This window comes from Aristolochia californica, unplaced genomic scaffold (assembly GCF_029961685.1).
Source record: "Aristolochia californica isolate CCGP_79_NKW_82.1479 unplaced genomic scaffold, dmAriCali1.0.hap1 SCAF_9, whole genome shotgun sequence".
NCBI lineage: Eukaryota > Viridiplantae > Streptophyta > Magnoliopsida > Piperales > Aristolochiaceae > Aristolochia > Aristolochia californica.
In genome coordinates this window covers 36,273,985-36,287,603 of record NW_027182290.1, presented here as the reverse complement: position 1 = coordinate 36,287,603, position 13,619 = coordinate 36,273,985, and the positions used below count along the sequence as shown (strand labels likewise).

The 13,619-nt window shown below is 38.3% G+C and overlaps 1 protein-coding gene across 1 annotated transcript; it reads right to left on the bottom strand.

Annotated features, from left to right (window-relative positions):
• Window positions 1–7,395: 7,395 nt before the first annotated feature.
• Window positions 7,396–11,110, bottom strand: LOC137941137 (high affinity nitrate transporter 2.5). The gene is made up of 3 exons (XM_068786417.1): window positions 11,022–11,110; window positions 9,470–10,909; window positions 7,396–7,961 (listed from the first exon to the last, which is right to left on the bottom strand). Exons 2-3 carry the CDS (start codon window positions 10,612–10,614, stop codon window positions 7,586–7,588), a joined length of 1,521 nt encoding a protein of 506 aa, XP_068642518.1. The 5' UTR covers window positions 10,615–10,909; window positions 11,022–11,110; the 3' UTR covers window positions 7,396–7,585.
• Between the last annotated feature and the right edge of the window lie 2,509 nt (window positions 11,111–13,619).

Here is a 13,619-nt window from a genome sequence, read left to right as displayed (position 1 = left end):
ATCACAACCTTATATTGCAGAATATTACAAGCAACAGTGGACTTACTTGTACATTGTATTTTTTTGTGTTTTTGTTTTTTAAGTATCTGTTTTTCTGGTAAAATGTTTGGATTTCAACGAGTTTCGTTTTCATCTTTCTGGTTGATGTTTAATGTTGGCCTTGTTGCCAATTGACTTGTACATAGCATGTACACTTAACCTTTGTGGTCTCTATATCAATACGGTAATGTGATAGATTTCATCCCAAGAAAGGAGAGACTAGTACCATAGTGACCCAATTCTGGATGTATATAAGCAAGACTAACAGTCTGCAAAAGACTGCAAGTCCAAAATGGCTCACTCTAGAGTTGCTTACATACCCAATTGACTTGGTGTATGGTATAAGGGTACAGAAAAATTTAGGGAACCTTCAAGTTATAGAGAATTCTAGTGTCTGTCTGAAGCCATTTGATCAGCGATATCTACATAATCTTAGCTATTGTTCCTACCCCTGACTGTGCAACTGGTTGAGGTTCTCATTTGTGACCAAGCCTTGAAAACCTTGTAAATGTATCATTTGAACGTAAGAATTGTAAATAGAGTTCTTAGGGCAAGTGCATACTCCTTTCTCTCTTTTGCTTCTGTTGTGAGTGGGAAGATTCTTTGGTATCAGACTCAAAAGGGGTATCAGACTCAAGAGTAGCAAGAGTGGTGAGAGTGTTTGGTACTAGACTCGTGAGTTTGAATGTTTGGTAAACCATAGGCTCATGTTCCTTGCTTCATCACTCTGGAATTATTTCAAAGCAAAGGAATGGCAGCAGCTGCAGAGGTTGTGGTCATCAAGTGCCGGTGGGCTTGTGTGAAGCACAATGCTTTCTATGACATAGAGGCCCTGCAGGCTCCTTTGTAGCCTCTTGTAAACTAGTAAGACTTATTGGATACTGGTAAGATTTACAGACCAAGTTTGAAGGTTTCTGGTTCTTCACAAGTACTCATCTGCAAGACTATAAAAAATCACCAAGTCATTAGGAGTGAATATTTTCTGGATGGTTTAATGGAAAGATATATACTGCCCCTGAATATCAGTATCTTGCTAATCATAATTGAGAAATTTTCTTTTTTCCTTGAAAATCTATTCCTTTACGTTGAAGGTGATTACATATGATGGGCATCTCATTATCATTCTTGTCCAACTCTTGGGAAAGGTGCTTTCTAGGGTTGGGCCCCTGTGATTGCCATCCTCTAAGCGTGTGGTCATTGTGTCTTTTAAGTGACAAACTGTAATTCCACTAATTTCTCTAAGAAAACCTTCAACAGCCCGTGCCACACTTTTGTTGGCTAAGCCTGGAGGCAGAACAGAATGATGGCTTCTTTTTAGGGAGAAAATAATGGTTCTCTCCTTCCCTTCATGTATATTAGAGATTTTCTGAAGAAAAATGAATTATGAAATCCACATTGTAAGGTTTAATTTACCTCTAGATTTACTTTTATTTTTGTTTACAGGCAGAGGGTTTGTAGCCTAAAAGGCTTTGGAGTAGTTTTTGTTAAAATACCAATCTGGGGGTATTTTGGTCATTTTACACATTACAAAATTTCTTTCATAGTATGGCTGTTAGATAGAGAATGCCTTATTTTATCTATGGTTCAATTTAGACAAGCATTTTACGAGAGATGTAATTTTGAGTATTGAGAGGCATTTTTGTCCTTTTGTAAAATATCACTTAAACCCTAATTAAAAAGAGTGAGGACATGCTTTTTCTGGCACTTTCTCCAAGGTAGCAAGGTTGCTCTTCTCCGAGACCTCTTTTCTCCTCTATTTTCTCCCCAAATCTTATATTTTTCATTATCAGAGCAGTAACGCACATCTTGGGCTGATTTCTTTTAATTTTGTGAACTTTTTCTCCATTTTCAGTAATCTCCTTGAAGGATTTTCCCAGATTTCTGGACTGGTAGGGTAAAAATTTTAATTTTTCCCATTTTTTGCCTATCTTAGCCTCTTGGCAAATGACTATTGCTTCTATTTGATTGATTATTGGGATTTTGAGGTGTTTGATGATCCCAATTTGAAGAAATTCCTCAAATCTGCCTGCATCATTAACCCTAATGTTTGCATTATCATTAATATGGCATGTATCATCCTGATTTCTTTCAATTAGGTAATTTCTTTATCGATTTATGGTCTAAATTGCTGAATTTGATCACTATTGCTTGGAAATTGAATGAATTGGGTGGGTGTTGAATTGCCCTAATTGACTTCGGTGCGGGCCCCATTTGACTATTCAAGCATAGAAATTTTGGGGAAAGTGTTTCTCTTTGGTTGATTGATGCTCTAGTGTACTAAATTGTGGTGTTTTGTGATATTTAATGGCTGAATTTAGTAACAAATTGTTGTCCAGAGGACTACTGAGAGATCAGATATGAAATTCTCTCAGCCTATTCAAATAACTACGATCCGGTTGAATAGATCAAATTATGTTAACTGTTCTAGATCAGTTTTGATGTATTTCATCTTCATGTGCCTATTATTGAAGTCTAGATGGCAGAAGATAATTTAGTAATGATCTGGTTGGTCGATAAGATGGAGTCCAAATTTAGTGACCTGGTTTTGAGTTACAGTACTGCTAAGGCAATGGGCTACCTTGACTTCACTTTTATCTCAAGAAAGTAATTTGTCAAAGATCTATGAGTTATATCTGAAATATTTTAATATGAAGTGTGGAGGTAGATCAATGACATATTACTTCACTAAGATGAGAGGAGCACTACAGGAGATTAGTACATTTCATCCTTTTACTGTAAATGTTGAAGACATTTGTAAGAAATTAAATTAAATTCAAGTAGCCCAATTTTTGGATGGTTTGGGGCCTGAGTATGATGCTATTTGAGCCCAGTTGTTGGCCAATGAGGATGTGATCACCCTTGAGTAAGCTTTTAATAGAGTTATTCGAGGTGAAGGTGCAGTAAATAAGAATGAGTCTAGTGGAGCTTGCTTAGAAGCAGCTACTTTTAACATCCAGTTTTCTACTGGTAAACTTGATGATCAATTTCATGGTGGTAATAATAGAGGTAGAGGTCTCTCTTTCTCTACCTGTGGTTGTGACTGGAATGATGGGGAGGATCGAAAATGTGTTCATTGTGGTAGAACTAATCATATTTCTGAGAAATGCTGGGAAAAAAATTGGCAAGCCTACCTGGTTCAACTATGTAGTCACAGATAAGGATGTTCTCTTTCACGCACTGGATCCTATGAGAAAATTCAGCAGTTAGTACAAGAACTAGGTTAACTGATTACTCTATCTACTGCTTCTCAGACTACTAAGACTCCTCCTTTCTCAGCGAGTGCCATGATGGCCAGTACAAGTATGACAACATTGAACATGTCCCATTTCTCCTCTTGGATCATTGATTCAAGAGCCTCTACACACAGGTCAGGTATGCCCTCCTTATTTCAGTCCATTAATCCATCTCATTCATATCGTCAACTTACTTTAGCTGATGGATCTACCTCTCCCATTTAGGCGGAGGGTATAGTTCATGCTACTCCAAAAATGTCCTTAGATTCTGTTTCATTTGTACCAAAGCTTCCAATTAATCATTTAAAAAAAAATTCCAATTAATCTCTTGTCTGTGAGTCATATTACTAAATCCTTAAACTGTTGAGTAACTTTTTATCCTATGTTTTGTGTTTTCTAGGACTTGTAGATGAAAAGGACTATTGGTTCAAAACATGAGAAGGGAGGGTTCTACATGCTAATGATGTATCAGTTTCTCGAGTTGTGACACAGACTACTGTAGATTCTTCTTACTTCTGGCATTTGCGTTTGGGACATCCATCACCAGTTAAGCTGCGTCAGTCTTTTCCTTTTTTTCCAGCCGATATTTCATTTGATTGCGAGTCATGTCAGCTGGAAAAACATCGTCACTTCAGTTTCCCAGTTAGTTCTAGTTGAAACACCAAATTGTTTGAGTTAGTTCACTCTAATGTATGGGATCCATGTTGGATTCCTAGCCCATTTGGTTTTAAGTATTTTGTATTGTTTATTTATGATTTTAGTAGAGTAACTTGGGTGTATCTCTTACGGGAGAAGTCTGAAATATTTGATGTATTCCTCAATTTTTTCAATGAAATAAAGAATCAATTTGGTGTTTGTGTTCATGTGCCTCGTACTGACAATGGTTTGGACTTATCTTAATCATAAATTTTAGTATTTTGTGTTTCTCAAGATATTACCCACCAAACGTCCTACCCTTATACACCACAACAGAATGGGATGGCTAAACGTAAAAAAAAAACATCTTCTTGAGGTTACAAGGACTCTATTACTACATATGAATGTTCCTAAATCCTTTTGGGGGGATGCAGTTTTAGCTTCGTGCTACTTATTTAATCATATGCCCTCATTTGTTTTGAATGGTCAAGTTTCTCTTCATGTTTTAAAGCCAAATTATAAATTGTTTGATGTGGTTCCTTATGTTTTTTGTTGTACTTGTTTTGTTCATATGTTTGGAACTTTTGTTGATAAGTTATCACCTCAATCTATCAAATGTGTTTTTCTGGGGTATTCTCGTCAACAAACAGGGTATAAATGTTATGATCCTATTCGACGAAGGACATATGTCAACTAATGTGACCTTATTTGAACATACTTGTAAAGTTGGGTCCAAAGCCCATCCCAAAATGACTAGCCAACTTAGGAAACCTCTTTCCCAGCTAATAAACTCAAGATCATTGTATTCACTAATCCATGTAGAACTATTCCTTAACACTCCCTCTCACGTGTAGGCCCTGTTTTTGTGGCTCTACAAGTGGACAATTTAGGTGTAGGCCCTCTTTTGTGGCTCTACAAGTGGATAATTTAGGTGTAGCCCCTCTTTTGTGGCTCTACAAGTAGATAGTTTAGGTGTAGACCCTCTTTTGTGGCTCTACAACTGGATAGTTTAGGTGTAGGCCCACATATGAGTACCTGCTCTGATACCATGTAAAGTTGGGTCCAAGGCCCATCCCAAAATGACTAACCAACTTAGGAAACCTCTTTCCCAGCTAATAAACTCAAGATCTTTGTACTCACTAATCCATGTGGGACTATTCCTTAACAATACTCCATATTTTTCATCCTCTATTGAGCTTCCTGTCTCGCCTAAGTCTCCTTCAGACAGTCTTGTTCCTATTGCAGTTTTGGATGTACCAGTTTCAGTGAGTTTTTGATTGCCTCCCCGTGTTTACAATTGTCATTCTAATGCTTAGTGCCTTCAGCAGTCACCACTACTGAGCTTTCTTCTCATGATCCACCAGCTTCCTCATTACCTATAGATCTTGTTGTCTCTGATTTGGACTTGCCCATTAGTCTACGGAAAGGTAAATATGTGTCTCTTGTTTTTTGTCCTCATCCTTTAAGTCCTTTGCTATGTCATTGTCTACTTCCTATGTACCTTGGTCAGTACAGGAAGCCTTGTGTTCTCCAGAATAAAAACAAGCTAAGGATGATGTGATGAATGCTTTGGTGTCTCGGGGAACATGGATCAGGCATCTATGTGATCCACCTACAGGAGTAATTATTGTGGGGTGTCATTGGGTGTATACTATCAAATATAATGTTGATGACTCTATTGAACGGTGCAAAGCATGGCTAGTGACGAAGGGGTATACACAAACTTTTGGAGTTGATGTCTTTGAGACATTCTCTACTGTGACCCGACTTACTTTAGTACGTATCTTAATCTCAATGGCTGTTAATAAGGGTTGATCTCTCTTTCAGTTTGATGTGAAGAATGCCTTTCTATATGGTGATTGACATGAGAAAGTGTATATTTTTTTTAAAAAATAAACATGAGAAAGTGTATATGGAGCAACCTCCTAGGTATGTTGCTCAGGGGGGAACAGGAAAGGTGTGGAAGATGTAGAAGGTTATTTATGGACTTAAATAGAGTCCATGGGCCTGGTTTAAAAAGTTTTAGTACTATGGTACTACAATTTGGGTTCTATAGGTGCCATTGTAATCATTCCATGTTCCTACTTAAAAGGAAGATTGATATGGTGGTTTTAGTTGTCTGTGTAGATGACATTGTGTTATTTGGTGATGATCTTGATGGTATTACAAAGGATGAACAATATCTGGTCACACATTTCTACTCAAATGATTTGGGCTTTCTCAAGTACTACCTTGGCTTTGAAGTTGCTCGTAGCAAGCGATGTATTGTTCTTTCTCAGAGGAAATATATATTGGATATATTACAAGAGTATGGTTTATTATGTGTTAAACCCATAAACACCCTCATGGAAGTTAATCATAATCTGCATGACACCCAATGTCCTACACTCAATGATAAAACTCAATACCGATAGTTAGTAGGAAAACTGATCTATGCTACAGTTACCAGGCCGGATATCTCATTCGTCGTGGGAGTTGTGAGCTAGTTCATGGAAAATCCTCATAAAGTCCATTTAGAAGCTACTCTGAGTATTTTAAAGTGCTTGGAGGGTGCACCTTGAAAAGGTTTATTGTATAATCAGAATGGATTCTGATGCCGATTATGCTGGGTGTAAGATGGATAGACGTTCTACGTCAGGCTATTGTTGTTTTGTTGGAGGAAACGTGATAAGTTGGAAATGTAAGAAATAGATAGTTGTGGCTAGATCTAGTGCAAAGGCTGAATATTGAGCAATAACTCACATAGTTAGTGAGCTTATGTGGATTAAGTCTGTTTTTCTTGAATTTGGTTTTACAATACCTAACCCTATGGTTATGAATTGTGATAACCAGACAACCATTTTAATTGCCAGCAACCCTGTATTCCATGAGAGAACGAAACATATAGATGTTAACTGCTACTTCATTAGAGATTCAGTTGTGCTAGGGAAGGTGATAACTCCTTATGTAAACTCTTCAAATGACGTGAATATGTATCCATTGGTGACAAGCTAGGATTGTTTGATATCTACTCTCCAACTTGAGGGGGAGTGTTAAATTACCAGTCCAGGGGCATATAGTATGGTTGTTATATAGATAGTGTCTTATTTTATCTATGGTTCAATTTTCATTCAAATTAGACATGTATTTTAGGAGATATGTAATTTTGAGTATTGAGGGGCATTTTTGTCTTTTTGTAAAATATCTCTTGAACCTTGATTAAAAAGAGGGAGAACGTGCTTTTCTGTCACTTTCTCCAAGGCTGCTCTTCTCCCACCTCTTTTTCTCCTCTTCTCTTCTATTTTCTCCCCAGATCTTATATTTTTCAGTTTTCCTATGTGAGTTTCTGGGAGTTTGGCTTTGATTGCCCTGCACAAACTCTGTAGATAATACAAGATCTTCTTCATCTCTGATAATTAGCTAATACTAAAGCTGCTATTTTTGCTTTTGAGTCAAGGAACAAAGCAGTTGCTCAAGAATAAAATTAGTAGTAGATATATTACTTCCTTATTGCAACATATGCTTTAGCTATTTACAAAAGCATTCCTACTACATAGCTTCCAACAACTAGTAACCTGACCAACTTTTTCATTACAGAAATTTAAGCTGCAAAAAGTAGCTAATGGGAAATTTACTCCTAGGATGTTCTTAAATAATTATAGGTCTTGGTGACAAACCCATTATGAAGTTGCTTTTGCTCATACATGAGGTGGTGTTTCATCTGAAGGAGGTGTGGGGGCTGAGTTCACTCTTCTACCTCTTTCATTCTTGCTGTTATCTGCAAATTTCAAGCTTGCTACATGCAGTCCATTCTCTCTCTCTTTCCTATTCCATTCAGACAGGTAATAGCCTTCTTCTGTGGCATTTTCTTTCTTGGATGGGCCGAAAAGCATTCCACCCCATTGCGGAAAGTAAATTAACCATATTGGAAGGGTACAGGCTAGCATCATGATTCCCATGAGAGTGATTCCGGTTTCCTTGGAGTATCTTGAGCCTTTGAAGAATATCAACTGGGTAATAACTGCACCCACATTTCCTCCACCTCCTGTCATGCCAGAAATCACTCCCAGTGACCTGAAAAATTATAAACTTTTGTCAGTCAAGAAAAAGTGAGAATGATAAAAGAAGCGTCTTTTGGAAAGTATGCGGGAGTTTGTTTCGAAGTACTTTTAAAGGTGTAACAGAAGAAACTGAAGTACAATGAGGGTTGACACTGTTTTAATCGAATGGGAGGATGATGCAGAACTTGGTTTGAATTCAAGGAGTAATGAAGTTGAAAGCTTCTTCTAGAGTATGAATAGCATAGATTTCAGCAAACAAGAAAAAAAAAAAAAAACAGCAATCTGAACTCAAATTTAACAGGTAAAATTTCTAGCATAGACAGTAGGATTTTTATAGCTCAATGAAAAATAGCAAACAGAGAAAAGAAAAATACTAACTTCACCCAAAAGGGAATTAAGAAAACTAGAATTTCATTCAATGAAGGAAAGTGTCTTCCTTCTTACATGCGAACTCTTTTATAGGCACATAAATCACCATTCCGGAATTCCTTTGCTGACCTATTCTAGACAATAAATTCTAACTAGAATTTACTGAACTATAACTCTTAGCTTGTTGCATAATAAATTTTAAACAGGAAAGTAACTTCTAACCTGTAGAGTACCATTTAGTTTAGAAACTTAAGATTCTTAGCTAAAACAGGAAACTAAAACTTGCATTCGTTTTTTCTATTTCAACCCATCCAATAGTTGCTTTTCTATTTGGAGCTTTCAATGAAAACTACAAATTTCTTCTTTTTATAAAAAAATTCACTTATCAACTCACCAAGGGGGAAAGAGAGCACACTTGTGTAATCAACATTCCCAAAAAGAAAAGAAAAAGGAAGTTGTAACATTGCAACAAACAGGAAGTAGTAACAAAATTTAACTTTATATTTAGAAAATTGAGCATGGACAGTGGGAATAATCCTACATATGTTGAAGTTACAAAATATTCAGTACTTGTTAATTAGGAAAAAGTCCTCTTATCATTTTAGGATGGATTTAGACCCAACTTTAACATGGTATCAAACCAAGGTGAATGTTTTGTTGGGCTTCCAAATTTTGGATTATCTTTTCGGAGTTGGACTTGAACCCAACTTTAACAAACATATAAGTCAACTCTCTTTACGTTAGGCCTCCTTCTTTCATAAACACAAATCATGGGGCAAACTTGTGTTTGGGGAATTCTTAGCTAATTCTTGAATGTCATAATGTGTTGCATCAAAGAGGGTACTGCTGAATGAGCCCGGTGCAAGATGATGCATCCGATTGTCAGAACTTCAAACTAAAAAAGCACTCTTTGGTTTTACACTAAGATGGTGAAGTAGCATTTTAGTTCAAGTTTCCCTAGAGGCTTCTCCTCTTTGTTTCTATTTGTAACCGAATCAATTGAAGGAGGAGAAACAGGCATCCATCTAATGTACTGTGAATGAGAAGTATAGAAACAAAACACAATGAAACATGGTTTACCACTACAAATGCAAAGAGAAAAATAAGGAACATAGATTAAAATCAAGGAACAGAGGAAAGCAAAAGATTCACCTTCTTGAGACAAAAGGAACCACCCCGAATGTCAGTCCACATGCAGCTTGAACAAAGATAGAGAAACCAATCATCACACCAATCGAAGCTCCCAAAGAGCCTACCCTGCCAAGCAATATACAGAGAACTCCTCCCAAGCTCTGCACCAACCACAGGCTCCACAGCCTTCCCCTCATCCCAAACCTCTTCGCCATCTCATCAGAGAGGAAACCCCCAGCAGGCCGAGAAACTATATTTGCCAATCCAAAACTTGCTGCAATTAATCCTGCTGTGTGGAGCTTGAGATTAAACCTATCAAAGAAATACTCTGCAATTATGTTATCGATTGTCAATTCCACCCCAAAACAGTATCCATAGGTCAATGCAAAGATCCATCCTCTGTAATTTGTGATACCATGGTAGAGAACTTTTGAGAAATCATCTTTTGGTTTATCCCCCGTGTTTTGCAACTGTTTGTAGTTTCCATCTGGTAAGTCTTGGCCAAAGGCCAGGACGGAGAATGCTGTTAGAACTTGGAAGGTTGCAGGGATGAAGAAGGAGATGCGCCAAGCAGTAAATGGGGTGGCACCAAGATGGCAAACAAGGGAGTATAAGAGTGGCATAAGAAGCTGGGTAGCACCACCGCCAAGGTTGCCCCACCCAGCTGCTACCCCGTTGGCAGCGCCAACTACAGGAGCTGAGAACATGGAACTCATCCAAAATTGAGTAGAAACAAAAGTGGCAAGGGAAAAGCCAGCGAAGAATCGAACTAAGAGGAAAGATGTTGCCGAATTGGCAACAGCTGCACAATAAACTGCTGGGGCTGTCATTAATGATAGAGAGGCCGCGGCTAGACGCGGGCCCAAGAGGTCGCATGCAGTGCCCATTGCAACTCTGGCAAAGACTGCACCTGAAACTGAAGCGATGCCAGCATTGCCTATGTCGGTTGCAGTAAGATTTAGGTTGTCACGGATTATAGGTAGAAGAGGCGGTGCAGCAAAGGTGGAGACAAAGCATGCAAAGAAAGAAATCCATGATAAATGGAAGGCCCTCATGTGAGGCACTGCCAAGGAGAACAAATGGAACTCGGTTGCCTTGTGTTCAGAATCAACCGGAAGAGCAAACTTCTTAGAGTCTTTTTCATCCATACCATCAAACCCCTGCATTTTTGGATATCCTTTGTGGTTGGACGGGGGCACTGTATGTTTTTGAAATGGAGGGTATTCTCTGTCTGAGATGGAGAAGCTTTCAGGCTTGTGGTTTACCAGCCATCTTCCAGTCCTCTGTGATGGAGTTTTCCTCTTGAAACACTGTTTTTCCTTTTCTAGAGAGAAAGGTATAGACTGCAAAATAGGATCCTTGACTTGGTTCTTCACCAATCTGCAACTCTATATATAGAAAGCAAACAGAGAGTCCAAGTCTAGTTCATGTGACAGCAGTCTGTAACCGAAGGGAAGCTAACTGGAAATAGAAAGATAGAAAAAAACTAGTTTATGCTGCTTTATTAAGAAACTCCAAAGTTTTTATGGAATACATGCATAAATTCAAATAGTGCAGAAAAAAGAAGTTTCACCTTTCCCTGTTGTTCTTGATCTCAACCTCGGAGGGGGTCCTCTTTGCGGAGATTATTAGCAGTGGGAGGGAGAAGTGAAGAGATGAGGGGGCTGAATCTGAATGGAGATTCTTCCAAGGTATTGACTTTTGAGGGGATCTAACAACTCATACTTGAAAATTGGAGAGAATCTGGGTGTGGACTTGGCTGGCTCATTGAATTCGTATCCTTAAATGTCTCTCTCATTTCTTAATATTAAAAAAGTGAAACGACCAAAGTATCCCTCAATTTGGAAGATATTCGATGGAAGCGTGCTCGTCTACTTTGTTCAGAAATTGCTTCTTTATTAGCCCGCTTGCTTATAAGGTATATGCGGCTCTGCCGCTTGTGAATACCATCAACCGAAAACTGACAGAACCAAGGCCTCATTTTCTTCGTCGGGATATATTGAAACGATATTTTAAGTTTCACCCGGGGACCATTTGGTAATTGAACATTGGTGAAAGATTCGTTGTATAGCGACGTGCGTGGTGTCCCTTCAAAGTATATCCCTGAAATGTTGACCAAAGAATATTCAACAGCTCACGGGATGGGAATCATGCTTAGATCCCCCGCATCCAAGCCTAGGATGCGGCAACGACGTGTCCTTTTTCTGTCCCCATTTCCTTCCTACGTGTAGCCTTGCCTTGTTACAGAAAAGAAGCTCCGGACCAGCGCCGGCCTTCGCCGGCCAAGTTTGGCATCTTAAAAGGACCCACTTGACTTTTTGGATCCATCTTCGTTGTCTGTGCTTGTAAAGCGGCATGTCTTAATCGGTGAATTCGGACTCTTTCATGCTTCTTTTTCTGTATAATGGGCCCCTCTGCGTTTGTCCTTCCTTTTGGCTCTTCTTCTGCCCAATTCCTATATGTGGAAATGCTATGGGTTTGATCATTTGTTGAGTCGACATAAAGTGGTTTATCTCAAAATGATTAGTTAATTTATGATATTTATTTTTCAACTAATAAATTTAAGATCTTTATAGTCACTAATTTATGTAGGATTATTTTTTAACACTCTCCGAAGTGGGTCTAAGTTTGACTAACTAATTTAGGAAACCTTTTTCTCAATTAATAAATAAGTTTTTTATAAATGAATTATTTATAAGAGACAAATTTGACTAATCATCGAGTTACTCAACTTTAACATTTCCTACTATTATACGACCTGAACTAGGAAACCATTGAACGTCGATTAGATTAAGGTGTAATACAACATCTCTAGTATGTCAAATGTGACACCAATAATTAATTTACCTATAAAAGCTTCTGAAGGGGCACAATGCAGACGAGGAACTCCTGAAACTAGAAACAAATGAGGACGAGGAGACTCCTCTGTCACCCCTGGTTTGCTTCAGCAGCCATGATCGACCTTCTCGGATTAACGTTTCTTCGCCGCTTGGATGCTTAAGAGTTACACGATCGGTTTATAAGTGGAGGCCCGTTTCAACTTTCTCGTTTTTTAATGCTTCGATCGAATTAAAGTTCATCGAAACGTCTTCTTCAATCAAAGCCAGGTGGGAACTCTGCAGGCCTCGGAATTGAAGATTATATATTGCATGGCCAGTATATGATTGTGGAGACGAATCAACTACTTACAAAGAAGAGAAAGTATCTTGGGGAGCAGACAGACAGTCTCATATTACGGGGTTCTGCTAGTAAGATACGAATTTCTATATGAAATTAATAAACGGAATGCTAACAGAAGTGAAGGATAAAGGATGTTTACGTTCGTATATTCAGAAGCTCCTCAATGGAAAAGTCACTTTGCTAAATCAGATTCGTTGTTAGTTTTCTATATTGACAAATTTTGATTCTTAATTCTTACTTAAATCTGTCAGGAGGATTTAGTTCTTGTACGTAGACTCGTGCCTGAATTCAACCATACAGAATAAGAACAAATCGTTTAATGGGGTTTCACGGATCATCACAGATCGAACGCTGAGACAGTGCTTCAGTCGTCAAAAGCATTCATCAAATGAGGCTGGTAGAATGATTCTTGCCACTATCCAATATTCCACTTGCAGCTTCCGAATTCGAAGTAAGACATAAAAGGAGACCTCTCCACTTATTATAAACTTTAGCTGGTGAAAAAAAAAGAAGCCCTACGAGCTCTTATAACAGAGGCTTTAAGCTGTAAAAATCATCCGAGCTATCCATCTGATAGTTTGTTTTATTCATTTAACAAGAGATTCAAAGTGACAGGTAGAACTTGAGCTCTTATAAGCAGTTGATCGCCCCAATCAGATCTCTCACCTATCAGCCTCTTTCTGTTTGCTTCCAAAATTGTCGAAGGTAGAAGACTCCAATTATTTTGGAGGATTTCAGCCAAAGAATTTAGAGTGCTTTTATATTCTGAGGTTTCCACGCTTTGGGTAAAGAACGCTCCAGTGTCTTGTGAGAAGTCAGTAGTTTCTGGGTTTCAGCTCTCCAGCAGAATTCTGCTGTGCCTATCTGAGCATTCTGCGTTTCTTCACCAGAGAATTCACAGATTTAGAGAAGCACCCACAAAACCCTAATAACAGAATACTCTTTCTAAATTCAGATACTTCAGATTTTGATCGCATTCGTCCACTTCACA